This window comes from Notolabrus celidotus, chromosome 1, assembly GCF_009762535.1.
Source record: "Notolabrus celidotus isolate fNotCel1 chromosome 1, fNotCel1.pri, whole genome shotgun sequence".
NCBI lineage: Eukaryota > Metazoa > Chordata > Actinopteri > Labriformes > Labridae > Notolabrus > Notolabrus celidotus.
This window is the reverse complement of record NC_048272.1, coordinates 13,435,107-13,457,324: the sequence shown is the minus strand read 5'-3', so window position 1 is coordinate 13,457,324 and position 22,218 is coordinate 13,435,107. Positions and strand designations below refer to the sequence as shown.

The 22,218-nt window shown below is 40.4% G+C and overlaps 1 protein-coding gene across 1 annotated transcript in view; it reads right to left on the bottom strand.

Moving 5' to 3' along the window:
• Positions 1-18,633, bottom strand: part of shmt2 (serine hydroxymethyltransferase 2 (mitochondrial)) — a 28,288-nt gene extending 9,655 nt beyond the window's left edge. The window contains exons 1-5 of the mRNA XM_034682405.1: positions 18,504-18,633; positions 6,958-7,143; positions 3,320-3,399; positions 1,849-2,049; positions 1,522-1,603 (exon numbers count right to left, since the gene is read on the bottom strand). Of these exons, the coding sequence (XP_034538296.1) occupies positions 1,522-1,603; positions 1,849-2,049; positions 3,320-3,399; positions 6,958-7,143; positions 18,504-18,536 (582 nt within the window). The 5' untranslated portion in view covers positions 18,537-18,633. The remainder of the gene's footprint in view (positions 1-1,521; positions 1,604-1,848; positions 2,050-3,319; positions 3,400-6,957; positions 7,144-18,503) is intronic.
• Between the last annotated feature and the right edge of the window lie 3,585 nt (positions 18,634-22,218).

Sequence of the window (22,218 nt, the reverse complement as noted above, 5' to 3'; positions counted from 1 at the left end):
TCGTACATGCGTGATACATTTGCAGTCTGAATGCGGAGGGATGAACGCCTCCTGCTCTGAATGCAGCCTAAGAGGGACTCACAGCAGCGCCCGCTGGTCATTGAGAATGATACATGCTTTCATGTCAGTCTCAAAAAGTCTCCTTTTAACACCGCAAAAAGTCGCTAGATTTGTCTCGAGTCGCTTTTTAAAAACAAAGAGGCGCTAGAGCGGTCTGCTAAATATAGCGACAAAATCGCTAAGTTTGCAACACTGCAGAGGCTACAGTCCTCATGGCAGAGGTTGCCTGTTCAACTCCCAGCCGCGACCGTTTGCTGCATGTTATCCCCCACTCTCTACTCCCCACATTTCCAGTCTCTCTTCAACTGTCCGAACAAATTAAGGCAAAATGACCAAAATATAACAATAACAAAAAAAAATCACTGCTACATTTTAGCCTGTGTGTGACACAATGGTCATAATACAGTTTTTTTTCTCTAAATCACTACTAAAGGGAATTCTGTTTGCAAGGATAGTATAAAATGCTCTATACCAAACATGCTGTTCAACATGTAACATGTTAAAGCTGCTGTTGATAGGAATGGTGTAAAAAACTGTACTTTTTTTCTACTGGGTTTGGAGAAAAGGTCATAATACCCATCGGTACTCATCAGTTAGTGAAGTAATTTGAGATTATGGCGAAATCTCTGTGTTTTCCAATGCCTTTGTAGCATCAATGTTATTATTCCCCTCGTTCCTGTTATCACAGACCAATCAGAGCTACTCCCCGACCCTATGTGGCCCTGGTTGGCTGGGAAGCCACTTCTTCCTCAGAGAACGCGCACAACTATCTTTTATGGGCGGGGTTACAGGGGTCAGAGAGGGGAGGGGGAGGTGAGTGAGAGGAAATCTGGTGGGAAGGGGTAGTGTTGACATTCAAAATCTCTCTTTGAACTGATGTTTATATCACGACTACCAACAGCAGCTTTAACACAAAGCCTAATAAAAAAAACAAACTGCAGATTTTCTGACTTCAGCTAAGAACTGTAAACGTAAGGTCTGGAGCCGACAAAGAAATAAAAATGGCTGATAAATCTACTGAAACATGGGAGACTCTGTTCAGAGTGATACAGAGAAACAAGCTAAGCTTAGAAAGTATCCGACATCTGAGAAGATTGACGACCCTGACACACCCTAACGCAGCTTCACTAACAGGAATGGTTGCCATGTGGTGAGCAAAAAAAAAAGTACCCTTAGACATCTTAACATTAAAAGGTAGAACTATTGGAATTCAACTTGTTTCATATTGAAAAGGGGACATAAATATCTGTTCATAGAAAACATTTGTGCTGTATTTCCATCTATTATTATCGAACCTTCATCGACTTCATAGTGTTTGTAACAAACATGCTATAACTGCTGTTGTCACATTCCCTTTGATTGTTCTGGTGATAATGTTTCTCAGCATCGTCAATAGTCGACTGTAGTATGAGAAGAAGGTCCACAACTTGTTAGTTGATATTAGTGGGTCTCTCTACTTACATTTAGCTTGTAGGGCATGGACTCAAAATAGATTGAGGTCGCAGAGATCCTCTTCACATCAGACATATAGCCGTGGGTCAGACTGAGGTGACAACAAGAAAACAGAACAACAGACTTAAAAAAAACATGTAAGAAGAAAAACACCATTTTCTAACAACATGGTTTGTGATAGGAAATAATTATTTCTTTGTCAAAAAAAGTTCAGAAATACACGTCGCACTTGTTCTGAGATGAAACGGTGTCAGCCTGGAAGAGTGTGAAAGTTGGAGAAAATAAGTGACAGGCTGAGAAAGAAAAAGAAAAACAAAGAAAGAAGTGATTACTGACTGTCCTCCGTCGGGCAGGTCCAGACCCATGATGCGGTCGTGGGGGTTCAGCACAGCGGTGTAGACGGCAAAGTTAGCGGGGGAACCAGAGTACGGCTGGACATTAACACCCCACAGAGCTGGGTCCAAGTCGAAGGCCTCCAGGGCTCGCTTCTGACACAGCAGCTCGATTTGGTCGACCACTTCTGCTCCACCGTAGTATCTGAAGGTGAGGTACAGAGAGAGAGAAAAAAGATACAGATAGGTCATTTCTGTGAAGATACACCACTGCTGCAAATAACATGGAGGAGCTGTAATATCACGTCAATAATGAACCATATTAAATATGGAAATTGGCCCCTTGGGAGGAGCAGACATGTTATGAAAGAGTGACTGACATTTCACACCTTTAAAATAAATGGCAAACTTGTTTTTAATTTTTTTTTACTTTTAAGGTCTAGAAACTGCAAGAAAACTGTCACGTATTTGGAGGAGGGTTTCTGGCTAATCAGTGAAACAAGTCCTCTCCTGTAATTCCTATTTTTGTCTGATTAACTACTCAGTAAAATACCTTCCCTTCTGCTGCCAAATGCTCCACCATGTTCACAAGCTTGTTGCCTACTTAGTCTGTCTGCTTTATGTGCTCAGCAGATAGTGTGTTGTGAGTTTTTAGAGCTTTGCTGATGGAAACAGCTGCTTACTGTTACCTCTTGACACAGGAGGTAAGAGTGAGCCAGGTGAGTAAAGTTGCCAATGAGCCATTAAAAACAGTGGTCTAAAAGCTCTCTAAAGCGACTCCTTACAAACTCTCACATTCTTTACAGTGATTCATTACAAGCAATGCTTTGTACTAATCAAATGTGTGCCACAACCCGCACTGTGGATCGTGAAATTGTCGAGTAATCAAGACAAATGTTAACCTGAAACTAGCACAGCAGATCTGGGACATCTCAGAAATGCTTGTCAAACCTTTTCAGTGTAATTACAGATGAAGGAGCAACAGATGGCCTCTGTACAAACCACTCATTCAATGAGATCACCCTTTTGTTTCATTACATTAAAGTGTAAAACAGCAGATGAGTAGGATGGAGGATGGGAGAAAAATAAATAAATAGCAGATTCAGTGGGAGGGAGATTTACGGTAGGCTTGCATTCCAGGAATCAAAGGGATCAAATGAGAAACATTTAAAAACATGTCAGCTCTCTGTTTGCGGCTGATAACTGTGATATATCCCGGTGAAATTATCTGAAATCTGAAAAACTGCAACTGTCGGCCTCTGCACTAGATTCTTCTACTGTATCCCCACAAGTATCTTCTTGTGAAAGACAGGGCTGTGGATTGTTTGCTATGTGGTGGACATGCACTGTTAGAAGGCAGGCTGGATAACAGAATATAAATGACTGAGTATCTCTGAGTTCATCTGAGTAAATGTTATCCTAAAGCGAAAAATAACAACTGTGTTAATAAGCTGGGTGGGACTAAACACACTCACCTTCTCCCTGGGTAGCCTTCAGAGTATTTGTTGTTCAGACAGGAGCCCTGAGCTTCCAGAGCTGCTCGACTGCAGAAATTCTGTGGTGAGACACAACACACAACACACAACACACACACACACACACACACACACACACACACACACACACACACACACACACACACACACACACACACACACACACACACACACAACCCTTGGATCAATGGCACGAGTGGACAGAAGGGACAAGGACTGCAAATTAAAGTCTGTTAAGTGATAGTGAGAAATCCCCCTCCAGCGAAAGGCAATCATTACAGTATTGAACCTCTGGACTTCCATAGACTAACACTCTGCTCTAAACAACGCTGATTGCCTCACTGCTGGAGGATACAAGACAATATAATAAACTTTGCTGCGCATCTTAAGATGTATGGGTGTGGCCTTTTTCCTAAGAAAAACAAATTAAAGTATGGCTTCGCTGCAAAACGGTATTAAGATCCCCCCTTTTTTTAATGTCTTGTCTGTGATTTAGAAGACGAACAGCCATGGTGGATTTTTCTGCTAAATACACAGTACCCATAACTGGTCTGCACTGCACTACGAGATGTCATCTGTGCTTGTCTACATCCTGGTGGTAGAGCATCGAAGCATTAGGGCAGTAGACATTATCCAAGGTTACACCCCTGGCTAGTGGTGGGCGGCTGCCCTATAGATATATGACCCGTATTTTGGGCCTACTATAACAAAAATATTTGTATGGCCCCCACACTCAACAATCATGCTATATACGGCGTGCGCCCTGCTACACAGGACGCGTGTTTGAAGTCTAGCGCAGCTCAGAGCAGCCAGGTTCAGCTGGGTCAAGCATAGAGAGAACATACAAACAACAGGTTACAGAGCCTTTCTGTGGTTGAATTTCTTCTCATTTGGAGGGTATTCCATTACTTTTGTGCTTCTATCATCCCTGAGTATGCTGCATAAATATAAAGTTTTATTTTTGGAGGTTTAGATGAGTTTTATATGAATAATTCTGCTCTATTTTGTTGTCCTGTTACCTTCTAACACAGTTATCATCTTAAAGTCCTGTTTTAGTCTATATGGATCACTGATCTGTGGATGTTTGTAGCTTACAGTACATCTATAATCGATGAGTATTTCTGATCTATACAATCTTTTGAACGGTCGGGAGTCCGTATATGGTATTCTATTTTGAAATTGGCAGATGTTGCATGCGATCCTTCCTGTCCAGGTCGGTCTTTTCTGTGCAGATTAACGCGTGCTGGGTGTGGGCTCTATCGAAAATAGACTTGGAGCACATCTCTGGCGGAGCGGCGCGGGGCACGCTCCGCGCCACGGCACACCCTGTTTTAATTAGAATTTTTGGATTTGTGTTTAGGTTTCTATATTCACTGTCCTTAAAGCTGCTGTTGGTAGGAATGGTGTAAAAAACATTACTTTTTTTCTGCTGGGTTTGGAGAAAAGGTCATAATGCCCATCGGTACTCATTGGTAAGTGGAGTAGTTTGAGACTATTGCGAAATCTCTGCGTTATCCAATGCCTCTGTATCAAGCAATGTTATTATTCCCCTAGTTCCCGTTATGATGGACCAATCATTGCTAATCTTCAATCCTCTGTCCTGATTGGTTAAGGGGCGGCCCCTACTACATCCTCCGATTGGTTATAAGTCCCGGCACTATCATGACTGCACACACCGATCTGTGTTGGGGGATAAGAGGAAATCTGGTTGGAAGGGATAGTGTTGACATTTGAACAGATGTTTACTCTGTGACTACCAACAGCAGCTTTAATGTCTTGTTGTGTCCTTGTGTGAGCAAGCTCACTTGGTAATAAAGCTTTCTTGAATCTCTTGAATCTTGAACATGAGCATTGACTAGAATTGGAATATATTGGCTGCTACGTGCGAGGCGTAGGCTTAATATGACACGGCACATCCTGTATAAATTGGGGGTAACGCTGAGTGGCCAGCACAAGGGTGTGACATTGAACACGTACAGTATAGTAAAGTGTGCTCTTTCTCACACATTGGGGCAGTGTGTGTTTATGTAGAGTGTGTGGTCATGCTAATGCTTCACCTACAAGCCAACAGGAGATCAAGAAAGATAACAGCTCCAACGACAGCTCTCTGCTGCATCTGTCATGCTGATGATTGTGCATATATTATAAAGAAAATTAATTTCCCTCTCACTGCCTTTAAGACTGAGGTACAGTGTGTGTGTGTGTGTGTGTGTGTGTGTGTGTGTGTGTGTGTGTGTGTGTGTGTGTGTGTGTGTGTGTGTGTGTGTGTGTGTGTGTGTGTATGTGTGTGTGTGTGTGTGTGTGTGTGTGTGTGTGTGTGTGTGTGGATGTGTGGATGTATGTGTGAACACTTCTGTCTTTTCATTCAAGGAATGCCTCCCTGAGCTGTTCTGTGATGTGCCTTGCAGAGTGCGGTTGGAAGGAGGCAGGATGAAGATATCAGCTTTATCTCACACTAGAGCGGTCAGGCTTTGTGTGGTGAGGGGGCTGATATACTCCACTGAACAACCACTGTGGCAAAGAACAAACAGGAGGGGAGGGAAAGAAGAGCACAAGATAAAGCTCTGCCTGATCTTTTGAATGGTAAACATTTTCAGTCGTGGAATGGAAACAAACAGTTTCCAGAAAGAATGATTCTGTAATGAAAGAGCTGCTCTTTCAAAAAAGAAAAAAAAACCTCTTTCCTGCTGTGGACATTTTGATCAATGAAACAACAAAGTTTGAATGACTTCACTTGATTTCTTTTTAACTCAACACATGTCAGAGTTTATGATACCTGTTTTAGAATTGTATGTTGGAGCCAGAGGTCACTGTCTTACTGTGTAGCAGGCTGGGGACATAAAAACTCTGAAAAGTTTCCACCATAAAATGTAACAACAAACAAAAGCAGGATGATCTCATAATAAGTACGAGACAGAAACAGGGGTGTGAAGCAATATTCATACTGTTTGTTGTACTGGATGTGCTGTACATGCCGTATTTATCAATGAATAGAGTCCTGATAAAACTCTGATAAGGCTTCTACTATCAATGCTGCTAGCATTAAAAAAAGACACCAGAATAAGCAATCATGACTCTAGCTAGCACACTCATTCATCCAATTTGCCAAATTGTTAATCACAGGTGATGAAGCATTCCCAGCTCCTTGCACTGCCAACACAGACGGGATGTTCTGCCAGTTCCCTCAGGCATTGATTGAGTGTTTGTGCAAACTGTTGTTCTTTAGAAATGTGTTAACTTGAAAAATACATAATACCATACGAGGATGGTTCAACACAAAGCTGCCAAATTGTAGTCTTTTATTCTGTAAAGTATCTTCCAGTATGCTATTTCTAGGCCAACGTTATATTTAAGGCAAACCAGAAGCTTAAAGGAAATGTTTTAGTGAGCCTAGCTCGTCATTTCAGGACTTTTTCAAGATTATTTAGCTGTTAAGTAGATCTTCAGTAAATCTTGTAACATCCCATGTAGGTTTATTACTAGATTCAAGAGCTTTTGTTCAGTCTTCCTTTTCTTAGCAGCCCTTTAGCCCATCTCCTTCCTCTGCTCAATAAATAGCCATGAACTATAACAGTTGGAAATAAAAACATAACTCGTATCTGTGAAAGATCTTTTACCTCTGATGCAATGAGCTCCAGGCCACGGCACTGCCTGTCCTTCTCCTTCAGCAGCAGATCCCACATCTCTGGGTCATCCTGAGCCAGACTCTCCTGGCCAGTCCACGGACGCTCTTCATCCACTGCACGGGTGGCGGCGTGCTGGCCACGCACGCTGACACAGACTGGGGCACGCTGGCATAGTGGCTGTGGGCAGATGAGAAATGGCAGGGAAGATGAGACAGGGTGAAAGAAACATTCACTTCAACACTGTGGGAAAAAAAAGTCTGCCAAAGATGATGATGATGATGATGATGATAATAATAATAATACCAATACTTATTTATATAGCAATTTTCAATGTAAGTAACAAAGTGCTTCACAGTGAGCAATAAAAACAAGAAGAAATGCAAAGCTAAATTAAGCAATAATAAAAAAAAAAATTAAAATAAGATAAAATAAGATAAAAACTTAGAAACATACAGACTTATAAAACAGACACTTCAAATCAGTGTTAAAATAATAAAAGTGTAGGAGCTCTGACTGAAAAAGCCTTGTCCCCTTTAGTTTTCAGTCGGGTCCTTGGAACAGCTAGATGTGACATTTTTCACCAAAACTTGAAGGTTTTACTGTTTAATCAAAAAAGCAACGTCACTCTTCAAGTAGGCATAAGAATACATTATGTGCTGCAGGTTCTCAATTTGTGTCATCAGGAGTATTTAGCTAAATGAGCCATGCTACTTTTTTTATGTCTGCACATGGCTGAAGTTGAAGTGACATAATCATAAACATATATCTTATTATTATTCTTGTAGAAGCACTCTGATCATTTGTCCTGTATAACTTAAAAAACACTTCAAAGTCCCTGCCTCTGTTTCTCCAAATACAGTCCAATGCATGGCCTGGTATAATTAAAAACTGGCGTGTGTGCATGATATCAATAATCAGCATGGTTGTTCAAATATGCCTCTATCAGCACTTCTACAAACTGAGGGACTGACTTTTACAGCCTCAGTGTACCGAAGGAGGCATGTAGAGAACAGATTCAGCACTTCCTGCTTATCTAATCTGGACTGGGGCTGGCGAGGTCTCCTGCTGCTGCTGCTGCTGCAATGCCTGATCATGTGAGTGTGTCTGTACAGTTTCAACGTCCTATATTCTAAGTTAAACATGAGTCTCTCCTCTCGTAAACATTTCTCTCAGCAAAAAAAGATCATATAACACGATATTTTTAAGCAATTTATTGTCAGCGTGATGACAACAACATTGTAAATGTTAAAAAAACACCATTATTGATGTGCACTGGTTTCAAGCCGTTGTGAGCTAATTTCTCTCAGCTAACGCATGGCACACATTACAGGATTCTTCAAACCTTCACACCTTTAGAGACCACACACTTGATGATTACAAAAGACAGATCGCACAAGATCTCTCTCTTCTGATCATAACGTGTGTGGTGTACACTACGGAACACACCACACACCAATAGATTCTTCAGCAGAGTATCAGGTTCTTGACGCTCAATATTCCAAATCTCGTGTAGTAAAATGTGACTTCGGTGGAAACAAACATGGCGGACGAACAGGAAGAAGCAATGATGATTGTTTTCGGCCTCTTATTTTCCAAAAACACACACAAAAAAGAAAAACGATTATGGAAAAAGTCATGGAGACGGCGGGAATGTGGGCTGTATGCATTACGGTGCGAGTTGTATTCATTACAGCAGTGAGTGTTCACCAGTGCCATGTTTTTGTTTGTTTTTACTTCCTCTTCCGTCAGTCAGCTTGCGTCTTGATTTGCTTTGGTACACGTGACATTACACACTGCGTGTGCTCGGCTCCTCTTGGAGCATCCCACACACTACAGGATTTCTAGTCGTAAATATTAAACATGTTCATTATTTACGATCTCTCCTTCTGAGGCCTTCCGAGCAGCTCCGACCGGACAAAATCACTCTTAACACACCCCACACCACAGGAAAATCAGGGACAAAAATCAGCCCGATTATCCTGTAGTGTGTACCCGCCTTAAGAAAGAAGCACAAAACTGTGGAATAGTTTAAGAAATTGAAGACGAGTATTTTCTTCCTGATAGACAGTATTGTAAGCGTCTTTTTTGCTTTGTCTTTCAATCCTTTCTCTGCACTCTCAGTTGTATTTCTAGTAGGTTTGGACTAGGGATGGGCATTTCAAAACAGAATACTATTGGATAACCACTGATATCTATTCAGCGATTATTTGTACCTCAGCCTTTATATCAGTGTTTCTGTGATGCAGCAGCATGCCGTACGTTTATTGTTTTACAGCGATGCTCAGTCTCTGCGATTATCTCCGTTCCTGAATCTCACACCACTACACATGTATTTCCAGTGACTGACTTTAATGTTTCGGACAACGATGGAAATAGTACTTTCAAAATAAGATAGCATTTATATTGACTCTTTGATTTTCAATAAGTGAATGAGAATCATGTCCCATCTCTAGTTTGGACGATGGATAAATGAGTTTTGTCCTCCAACCACTTTGGAAAGTGACTTCAGGCTGATTTCGACAACTTAACAAAAATTGACCTTGAACATGATTGCATTTGTTGAAACAGTTGACAGTCAACGGCAGTTCATGACTGTGCTTAAGGAAGGAACACTATAAGTTTATCAAACTTACATTTACATCTCTTGTCAGCGTATGATTCTAGGAATCATGCAGTAATGCACAAGATACATTTTTCTATCTGCAAACTTCTAGTTTAGTCATGCATACGGTAAACTTTTGCAGAATTACAAATAAAACATGTTCTCACCAAAGGATTGCCTTTTACTTTAGTTGTTAGCACCATGTGGGATAACAGAGGTTAAAAAAAATCCTTGACAGGTTGATTGCGCTCAGAACAAATTGTGTCTCTTCTGTCATTTAATCAACAATATGATGATGACTCTGTGTTGAGATCAATCCCACTACAGCAAACCTATAGTTATCATTTGTACAGGTGTGCTGGGGTGTGAGGGACAACCTCCCTTTAATAGCATCATTAAAAAGCAATTAACACAATGCTTAGGACCGGTTGAGGACACCCACGTGAAATAAGAAACGCAATTTGCGGTAACTTCATGTGGTGTAAAAAACTGGGCTCTCAATCTTTTGCTGTACTTTTGTTGCACTGTTGGTCTACCAACAATACAACTCTGTAGTTTCACACATTTCAGACATAAAGCTGGGAAGTTCTACAATGTGCAGAAATAATCAAAACGTTTCAAATACAGAATCTTATCTATAGTACTAAAAGCCCAGACTTAGTGTCAACATCTTTAGTAAATAAACAAACAGTTAAAAAAAGAGTCTTTATCCTGAGGAACAGCTTGCAGATAGTTTATCTACTCCATCGCTGGTTGGCCCACCCTCTCCTCTCCGCCTCTTCATCTGCTCCCCGGGGCGGCAGAGGGGACAGTGGCGACATACCAGGGGAGGCGTTTGGCACATTAATGACCGATTTCTAACAGTGTCTACTCTAGCCCTCTGTCACCGGTGGCAGTGGTGAAGGTGGGAAAGGGGAGAGGGCCCCCCCTCTGGGTTCTGAAAGAGATGAAGGCCTGGGGAGACAGGTTGGGCTGCCTCTGAGGACACGTTTCTCACTGAGAAATCACACGGGTCATTACATCTTGATGGGAACTGTCCTTTGCTGTCTGCGTTTCTGCTGGGACTCTCCGATGCCAGGGAAAGCAGTGTCAGAAAACTCAACACAAGCCAAGACTGCTGTGGTTGTAGCGATCTTGATGACTGCAAAACAGACAAGGGTGATGCTTCTCCTTGCTTCTTCTCTTCCTCACCTCCACCTTTATCCCTGCTTTCCTTTTCCCATCCTCGTCCTGTCACCTGTCATGTCGCCCTGTGCTGATAAACATGCTCAGAATAGTAGCGCACAAGTGGCCTTTATATCAGTTTTTTTGTTATGGATATGAAGACCATGTCGTCCAAACAGGGACATCACTAGGGGTGGGAATCGAAAACCGGATCCGACTTAGAACCGGCTCCAATTGATCAATTCCATCGGAATTGTACACCTCAAGTGTTATCGATTCTTCTTTATGCTTCATTTCCCAGCACGTCGCGTCGCATCGCGTCGCGTCGCGTCGCATCACGTCGCGTCACGTCGCACACTCTGCAACGCAGAATACCAAGGTGCAAATACCTCAGATATGCTGAAGCATTTGTCGACTCGGCCTCAAAGCTTGGGCTTCGCATCGGGCTGAAGTGGAGAAGGGTTCCATGTGAACATGTTCGTGTTGGGGAGGCGAACCCCCGCCCACCTCTCCCCTTTCGGAGTCTGGACGCCTCCCCTCAGGCTCGAGGGGCAACGTCCAGAATCACGCAGCCGAAAATGAGCCACCGAGAGTAGGTAAAATACCTCCGCGATGACCCCTGGAGGAAAAGCTTTTCTCCTCTCCAAATTCAAAGTATTTTCATCCAGGCTCGAGGGGCCACGTCCGGACTCACGCGGCCGAGAATCAGGTCAACCTATTGTTCAGTATGTTCAAGTTGAATATGTTCATGTTCAGTCTTGTACAGACATCATTTTGGAAAAAATTAAATGGTTCCTTTTGGTGCAGAAGACTGTGTAGAACTACTTTTTTGCCCCCTCAAAAAAATGCACAGGAATCGTTAGGAGAATTGATAAGGAATTGGATTGATAAGCAGAATCGACAATGGCATTGACATTGATAAAATCCTATCAATTCCCACTCCTAGACATCACTGTGCTTAAACAAACTATACACAGGTCAGTCCCTGTGGTCCAGCGCTTCACTTTCCTGCCTCATTTGTCATCACTGATCATTACGGGAGATTAATTAATAAACACAAGGTAAACTGATCCAAGAAAAGTGAGAGCCAAGATACAAGCACCAAATATGTCACAGCGGGACTATTTTTAGGCGACAGATGACGCTGTCGTTTGAAGGTGAACTTGATGAAAACTCTGCTGTGAGAAAAGGGGGCGGGATGGGCCACATCAACCCGAGCGCAGAGCACAACATAATGGCAGAGTCACAGATGCACTGCATCTGCGTGACAATGATAAGGTAAACGTTGGCAGTTTACCTTTCCCGTCAAACATCTGTGCCCAAAGACCAGTAGCAGAGGAGAAGAAAAGGAAAGAAAGGAAATCATTTCATTAATCCTTGTTCTGTATTATTTTTTGCCCATTTCCTGCAGCAGCTCCTGAGGCGAGTCAATTTTACAGATGACTGCTGTCCATCAGTGGCTGTACCAAACAACAATCAGCCTGGTAACAGAAGAAAACAGAAGGGACTAAGAAGAAGGACTGGAGAAAAAACAGATGCGTAAGGTTAGAGAGAAGAAGTGTCAACAGGGCAGCAGCATCCGTCAGTCTGACACGCAGTCGCCTCTTTCCCTGTCACTGACTAATAGCAGGGCTGTCCGTTACAAATTGCCCTGTGATTCAGTCTGGATAACACTAGACTGAGAAATCTGGACGGGGTGAAGAGGCGTGAAGGGAGGGACAGTGGCATAGTCCAGAGCCACTTCACTCTTTTCGGGTCAGAGGGTTTTCAGGGTGACAATCAGAGACTTAAGTGATACTTGCAACAAAGCAATTCTTCAAGGAGGTGTAGGCAGTGGGGTGATACATCTGTGCTATAATCTTTCCTTAACACTTGTTGTGGTAAAGGAAATGAGAGTGAAAGAGCTTCATGCTGGGCTTCCTGGTGTCTGGGGTCATCCAGGAGCAGGCTGTGGGGTCCACAAAGTTGGGATCTTTTAAAGAACATAATCAGTGAATGAAGGCTTCACATGCATACGGTACTTTAACTTTGAAGCAGTGGCAGATGTTTAAGTAGTGTTCCAGCTGATCTTGACTTGAGGAATATGTGTAATTTAAAAGTAATGAAGCAGCATCTTACACTGAAACAAGAGGGGACCAAGCAGTTTAAACGTGGCCCACCTCTTAAAAAATGAATGTGGTCATGTGTTATGTCAGCTTATCTCATAACCCGATGTGTGTTGAGACCATTTAACTGAATGTTTGTGGCTTCAGTGAAGGGAGGGGATGAAGACAGACGAGGTGTTTTCATGTTTGTTTGCCCGTTCAAAAAAAAAAAAAAAAAGGTTTACCTTATCTGACGTTAACTAGGATATCTACAAATGTCTTTTCAGCAGAACCTCAAATAAAAACATGTTTCGTAGGCGTCACTGTACGCACCAAACTCCAAAGGGCAGCAGGCCTCCTCACAAACAGAAAAAGACGCACTAATCTCTGGGATAAACACTGATAGTCAGTATTACAAAAGTTCCTGCAAAAGCTGTGACCATGAGGAAAAAATATGTTAAAGACATTACCTCTCCCTTTAACCTGCTGTAAAAACAAAGCGGCAACCTCCTGTCTCAAAATATAAAGCCCATGCGGAAGTGTTACAAACTTCAGTTCCCGCTCCTGGGCGCAGCCATTGTGCAGCCAGAGCCTGTGAAGCCACTGTAACGAGCTCCGACCTAAAGTGTAACGTCACAAGACGCTGTGTGTCCTTTGAAATTTCACTCCACGGCGGCTGTGAATCAAAGGAAACCTGGAAGTAAAACCCCGTTTTTTAAACTCTAATAACTAACGAAAAAGAAACTTTTCAGGAAAAGAGGCCTTGGACACAAAACTGTCAAATACTAACTACATATCACCACAGCATACGGATATGAGAAACGTTCGTACGACGTGTATTTATTTTTTTAAGTTTGACTACTCCCCCATTCAGATAATGTTAAGATTACGGGTTTTACCCATTTAAGGACATGACTGACTTTACTGACAGGCAGGAACACTGTAACTGTTGGCTGGAGTCTCAAAGCCTGCCTCTTTGTCTCACACCAGCTCGACAGAAGTTAGCCAGCGTTCACCATTTCCAATATGGCTCAAAACAGCGCTTCAGAAACAGATGGGTGACGTCACGGACACTATGTACATTATATATACAGTCTAGGGTAAAAACACATGCACAAGCTGCAAGATCAAGATCTTTATGACAACAGGTACGCCACTTCATTAAAGGAATTACAAAACCAACGTGAACTGACAGTTTTATACAGCAGCTGTCAAAGCAAACAACCCTGTATCACACTAAATTCAATAACATGCAAAGATGACAGAAATACCTGGATTATTCATAACAGTATCATCTGATATGTGTTAAAGTCTCTGTCTCTAAAACGCATATCTGCAGGACATCTGATACTAATTCACACTGCTTAGAAATAAATTGGAAAGTGATATTAACACAAGGGTCTGTCGCTTTGGAGGTCCAACCATCACACATAAATACCATCCTCTCTGCTGACATTTTAGGACTCGGGAACTGCTTCTTTCGTCTCAGTGTGTAGCTTTGGATAGGCGACTTCTGTCGTGTCATTTTACTACGACCTCACAGAGCTTACAGACGACATGACTTGTCCACTGTCCAAACATCAGCTTTAGTGTTGGCACTGACTTTACATTGCTAACCACTGCTGTCGCCAATTTGTTGACTAAACAGTTGTTCAGTTAAGAGAGGTCTCTTAGTCTGTACATCACAAATCACAGTATGATGGCACCCACAGTGCCCCCACAAGTAACTGGACTTCATTTCATCGAAAATAATCAATTCCATTATTGTCTGAATCAACATTAAATTTTGCAAAAAATACATAGCAATGCACTGGCGATTTGATTTTTCTTTCTCACTCCTCCAATTTCCACATAACTTAATATCTGGTGCACATAATTAAATACTTTTGGAAACCCCAAGTCACAAAAGTAGAGTTTTGCAAATGTTTTGATTATTTTTAAGTTATATTTTTGCCTTTATTTGACAGCACAGCAAAAGAGAGACAGGAAATGTGGGGAGAAGACAGTGGGGGAAGAAACACAGCAAATGGTTTGGGCCAGGAGTTGAACCCACAACCTCCACAATGAGGACTATAGACCCAATCTCAATGTCCACACTCACACTGACTTTGAGGCGCATTCCCGCTAAGTCCGTGAGGGCTTAGGGCTGTCCGACTGTCAAATCTTCAAGTGAGTCAGGGATCTCTCACAGACTTTTTGAGCCCTTTATGCCTCCTTTCCACAAGTGGGCATTTTTGCAGACTTAGCATAAGGGGATTACCCAGAGTTCTTAGCATTGTGACGTGAAACACAGGATTCCCAGGGGAAGCCCGCAAGCATGGAAGAGAAAACAAACACCGTAACATGAAATTTAAAAAGTGTGAAGGTAAACAAGAAGCATGGAGGGTACAACCAATGCTGCCGTTAGAAAAAGTTTGCCTGTAAGTATAAATGTAAAAAAAAAAGCCAAAATCAGCCAAAATCTATTTCTCATCACACACATATATATATATACATATATACATATATATACATATATAGTTGTAGTTAAGCAGTCTGTACGGTGAGAGCCTGGATCACATGGCTATCAGTCAGTCGGTCCTTAAGCGCCTAGAATTTGAGGAAAGTCAAAATTGTGCAGTTAAAATTCCTAACACCGCTTAGGTGAGCTACGTGACGTCATGCAGGTTATGTGAGAAGTCAAAGTGCTGTCCCATTCCCAGTTCTACAGTTTTAAACCCTCACAGCCTCCTGCCTTCAATCACTTTCCAGGTAATGTCAATTAAGTGGTTTATATAGATTTTAATAATTATCACAGCACCTCTGTAGTCTCTGTAAATGGGGCATGCATTTAAACTGCAAGGGTAACGGCACCCCAATTTTGCTCACTGTTAACCATCTTCAAGCCTATCCCCACTATCCAGTTGAAGAAAAGGAATGAGTGCTTCCTTACTGACTGACATCTTTCACCGTGAGGACACACCACGCCTCAACCAAAAGAGTTATGGAGTCATGTGAGTCCCTTAAAAAGTCAATGAAGATACACACTCAAACAATTAGGACCAATAGGAACCGCATGCATGCATGTGAATCATGCGTACAATATTAAAGTTCAAACACACTAACAGGGACTTCGAAATCTAGGTCTTAACACAGGCCACATGATTCCCGCACAGACTTGGAATAGCCTGTTTTTTTGAAATATCACATGAAATTCACATCAGCTCAGAAATAGGTAATTTCATGAAGTAAAACATTAAGCTATTAATATCCATCAATCACATTTTTGAACACCTCCATCATCTTGATTCCTCTTCTAATTAAACGAGTGGATTGATACAGAGATCTTAAATTCTAACACTTTTAACCAATTTTAAAATGAGATGACAAGGTGACTAATTATTCTCAAAACATATGAAGGAAGATTTTAAGAACAAAAAAAATATATCAGGAGATTCATTATCATAGTACATTATAATAATGTACTATAATTTATAGTCTTTTATTGTAATGCACAAAGGTGATCACCAAAGAAGTTACTTACACGTTGATGTATTTTGTAATTGTAATGTAATTGTATTTATTATTATAGTCATCTGCTAAAATTTGCAATCTGGCTTAGACAAATGTATTTATTTATGTCTTTACATAGTACTTTTATACTTCTTTGTAAAGAAAGTATTTTTACTTAGAATTTTTATAATTAGGTTTCTATATTTATTGTCCCTACTGTCGTGTTGTTAAGTACCGGTGTTCCAATCATCACTTGGCAATATAGCTTTCCTGATTCTTGATTAATTTGTCTGTCATGAATAATATATAATCTATTCTGTATGTCGTTTTTTTCTGCATGTATATTTCAGTTGGGTTGGCCTAACAAATCTGCCTGGACTAGTTTTGTTGGAACAAGTTTACAGGGTGTTTATTTAGCATTTCATGGCCTTATCTGGTGCGAGTTGTTATATAACTGAAATGCGTTACACCAAAAGTATTTTTTCCAAACACCATCTTTTCTGCTCAAGTAGACTAAATATTAATATCGTATCATTAGGGTTGCAAAATTCTGGGAAGTTTCAAAGTGGCTCTTAATAAGGAACTGAAATATAGTTGGAGAAAATATATTTTACCATAATCCTGACTAAAACAACCAGATTTCATGCTAGTACAGTTGAATATCTATGCAGAGCCATCCTCAACAAGGCTGGACTGTGACACTGAAGAGGAAGTGGACATGGAGGATTCTGATGAGACCCAGGAAAAGCCCATTGCCTGAAAGGGTTTAGCAAAAATGCAGAGGCTAGGCTTGAGAAGCTGGAGGAAAGATGCTTTTTTTATTTGCATGTTGAATGGGACTTTTTTTGGAGGGAGAGTGGCTCTTTTCATTTCACATTTCTAATGGGACTTTGTTGGGAAGGCATTTTTGCTAATTTTGGAATGGGTTGGTTTGGGGGATGAGTAAAATTTAACTCAACCTTCATGTTTTTCTTCTTCAATGAAATAATTGATTGTTCAATACATTTTGTAACACTTGATAAAGTTCTACTCACAAATAAATCTGTTTTAATTGGATTATTTTGGATGGACGTCTGCTTATAACAAAACATATTTATGCTTGAATATGTTACCTTTCCATTAAATTACCCTGAATTCCCAGTTAATTCCCATAAATTCCCATAATTCCCATGGAAAGTTTCCAATTTGGAATATTTCCAAAATTCCCGAACTTAACTTCCCATTGAAATTTACCGGAAACTTTCCGGAACTTTTCCACCCCTTTGCAACCCTATGTATCATAGATGTCCACCTCAAACTAGCAGCTGAGAGTATGAACAACCTGAACATTGATCTTAGAGGATAATCAGGAGGATCGGGATAATATCATATCAGGAAAATAACACATGGCCCTTATGGCTTCCCCTAAGTATTAGCCGTCTTGCTGACTCAGCTGCAACACAGACTTTTGCTTAAAGTCTGAGTAAAATAAAGCCTTATCTGTTATATCAGTATCTCAAAGTAGGAGGTTAATATTTTCTTGGAGCACCTTCAGTGTTATTTTGCACTTTGGACGTTATTGGGTGCTGGACCCCTGACTAGTTAATAATATATCTTTGTATGTAACTTTCTCTTACGTTATCTGTATCTCTTCCGTTATCTGGACCATGACTGCAGCTTTTAGTTTGACTCCAAGTCACCCCTGTTCGTTCAAAACAGAGTGTGTATATAACATAGAACTAAATAACTATAAATATACTAAATAAGTGCAAAGCTGTATTTCATCACACTTGACACAGGTAAACCAAAAGGCGTAACTAAATAGAGATCGACTGCTTCACGTGGTGGTTCGTGTTGTTTCTTGCAGTCTTCCTCCCACATGATGAAACTGAGCAGTCGCTGTTGCATCATTACGTGGACACAGCAGCAGCTATGTAACATGCACTGACACTGCTAGCTTAACAGCTAACAAACAAGCGTCAGGGTTTCAGAATACAGTGCCAACAGGACAAATATCCTTCTTTTTAAATATCCTTTTATCAAATGAAAACACCACATCTTGCGGAAACTTAACCCCCAAACGCGACTGAACCTTAGTATTGAGCAACACTGACGTTAGGCTAGCTAACACTTCCACTTGTAAATAAACGCCAGGCAAGTTGCGCAACTCATGAAAGAATACGTGACACAGATATTGAGCTCTATCACAAACTTACCCGTGTGAGTCGTCTCAAAGCGAAGGACAGCATGTTTCCAGTTGTGGGGCCGTAGGGAGAAGCAGCACAGCCAGGCGACACACTGCTGACAGACTCGGAAAGGGCTGTTTGAAGTTGATGGCAACGGCTGGTTACGTTAAAGCTACCGCAGAGGCTGCTGGGAAACGTAGTTGATTGTGTAGAATTCACACAGCCACGTAAATCAGTAATTCGCTGAACTTATAACATGCCTATAGTGAGAGAAACAGCCCTCACTGATCCGTTATTCTATTCAATACTTTTATTGTGAAAATGTGTATTTAAAATTCTCAACATCTTTGCCCTTATTTTAAAAATGTCAGCTTAATAAAATCAGTGGTGGACAGTAACAGTACATTTACTTGAGTACTGTACTTAAGTACATTTTTCGACTATCTGTACTTTACTTGGGTATTCTTTTTTGAGGAAACTTATTAATTTTACTCCACTACATTTCTATCAATGCTGTAGTTACTACTTTTGCTTTGAAGTCAGCTCATGAATTTCCTTCTCTTTTGTGAAATCTGATCCCTAAGACAGTAAAATTTGTTTGTGTAGTTCTGTTTGTCTCAGTGGTTTAGCCGTACCTGTATATCTTGCGTTTCCATGGTTGAACGTGGAGCAAACACAGAGCAGATTTCACACAGATCAGGCAGTTCATTTAGAGGTGGTAATGATGGCTATAATTCTCTCCCATGGCCATATCTTCAGCGCATGTTAGAGGTTTTTGAAATGAAGAATGATACGTATTGTATAAAATGTCCTCCCTGTTTCCCACTGTGCCCAAACATACAAATACTCACAGTCCAACCTGAGAAAGTGTGTTGAGCTACGTAACATTTGTTTAATTCCAGATGAACATTTCAACTAAGTTGTCTGTGCTTGGAGTAACTTAGTTGCTGTTTTTATTCCACGGTATAGTTTTTAGAGATTTCAAGTAATGGTTTCTAGATAAACATAATGTAACAGAATGTACTTCTATGTATTCTTGACTGCACTCCTGCTTTGTGAAAATACAAAGTTTTTAGATTTTTTTAAGAAGTACTTTGAATACCTATGTATTTTTAAAATCAGATACTTTAGTACTTTAACTCAAGTGATAATTTGATGGAACAACTTTCACTTGTATTGGAGTAATATTTGACCAGGAGGAGCTATACTTTGACTTAAGTAATGAAGATGTGCACTTTGTCCAACACTTAATATAATGCTGTGAAAATATAGCAGTATCACTATCACAAAATATCACAACTCAAACTTTAACCAAACATAATCAAAGGGTCACTGCTGCATCGAGGGGATGTGATGTACGCAGGCAAAACAAAGTCCAATGTCCATGCAAAATTTCAGCTGTTTCGAAAGGTTTATTTTGATGGCAATAAAGCAAACAAAAGGAACAAAGAAAAATCACAGCTCCTGCTGCCTCTCTTGCTCTGGTAAACAACCATAGGCCCACCCAGGGGCATGCTGGCCTTCTGCTGCCTACCAATCTAGATAAACTCAGGTGCCCACAGTCCTTAATCACCATACAAACAAAACAAACGCAATAAGAACTAAATATTCAAAACAATTTAAATATACTAAACAAATAACTAGCAAAAATATATCCCCAAAATCGAACTAAAATTAATTATAAAAAGAAAAGTTTGGATAAATCAAACAACTACATCTACTTATTAATTCTAAAATAAAAAAACAACTAAATACAAAAAATAAACAAATAGCGCCTACAATCAGGCATATGGATTTATTTATTAAAAGTAAACTAATTAACACAGAAAAACTGGTCTGACAACCTTTGTTATACAGTCTATGTCTGACAAGTGTTAGACTATTATCTATATTAGTCTTCAATTATAATTACTTATGCACTGATGTAAAATATGGATTTTTCTGTTGTAGACCAAGCGGCAACCTCCGATCTAAAAATATGAGTCAATGCAGAAGTGTTAAAAGCTGCAGTTCATCAAGGATCCGCTTGAGGCTGGCTCCGGAAGTACCGGAAGTCACATACACATGAATGGGAAAAAGACGATCTTTGCAGCAGAAATACAGATGTTTACAGCCTGGTACAAAAGATGAGTGTAGTCTGAATAGCTAATTTTTCGATGTGCTCTCACTGTGAGGGGGGTGAATTTTTTTCTAACGCGGCAATTTTGAAGATATTGAGATTACTAGTCTTCCAATGAGAGGCACAGCTGCCTGCAGGAACACTGCAGGTGTTGGCTAGGAGGCTCAGTCTATGTTGTGGACAAGTGTTTTTTGTTACAAATAAGTTTGTTAATTATTTGATAAAGTATACATTTTTTTGCCTCTTTAAAAGAACATAAATCTGTGAATAAATCAATCCCAGTAATATAGAGCCTAAAGTTTCTTGTCAAGTCTAACAAAAGACAAGAAAATATTAATGTAAAAAAAAAAAAACAGATCACGAAAATGGCAATGAAGAAAAAAGTAGACAGTAGCATGAGAACAAAAGACTGGAGTTATGAATTGGTATTTGGATTCACAGCATGTCTTAAATCATTGAATACATTTACCACATCCCTTTCCAGTTATTCTCTTACCTGTATTACTTATCATCTTTCTCCTATTTACTAATAGTGAGATTAGTTGACACTCAAAACCAAATTCAAATTAATTGTAAATAATATTTGAGTGCTTCTTGACTTCTTGAGTTTTAGATTTTACTCGATTTTCACTGTTTTGAAAAACAGAGTGATGGACTGACCACATTTGAGGAAGGAAGAGACTGTAAGTTTTGTGTAGATACACCTATCAGCTTGTGAGCTATTAGTCAATATCTAAACCATCTTACAACTGACCGTAATGGTAATGCTTTGAGTAACACTTTTCAATATGTTGAGCATTTTCAGATAGGGCACCATCCAGTTGGAACACTTCAGCATTTGTAGTTTTATTAAGTTATCAGCCTTCAAACATTCTCCCAGTGGCACCCCATTATACATTTTGAAACTTCAAAGAATTCCATGAAAATTACTGAAACACGGTGTTAGCATACAGAAAAGTAAACTAGCTGTACGATTTGATGTTGGAACTAAATCCTTAGCACAAACAGTACAGAAATCATTATGAAAAGTTACTACTTGTCACACTGAATAATCTGCTGTAGAGAAAATTTATGAATAAATGACAAGAACATTTCTGGAACAGTACTGATAACGTTTCAATGGGCTGCATGGTGTTGCAATATTGAGTGCAGTCACCTGACAGGGAGGGTTGCTGATTTGAGTCCTGGGCCTGTCTGAGTTGAGTGCTTGTGTTCCCTTAAAAGACTCTGGCTTCCTTCCACAGTCCAAAGTAGGGCTGTCACAATATATTAGTATTGGCAGTAACAGTCTTTTAAAAAAAATTAAATACTGATATAGTTCTGTAAATGAGCATACATTAATGTTGCGTTACTTATTTGTTCATAGTAGGGGGCAGTAGTGGTTCTTAGTCTGATTGCAACCAGCAGGTTGAAGCTGCAGAAGTAGAAGAAGACTCAGCTATCTAGCTGGCCACAGTGTTCTGCAGCAGCAAAAATCATGTTGGAGGAGGTAACAGATGATAGGAAGTAACTCAACCTACACAGCAAAAAGTTTTATCACCAGGTTTAGAAGTTTTTTTGCGAAAAAGATTGGGTGTTTGTGGACAACATGCATTGCATAATTGTCTAATTAGATGTTTCTGTCAC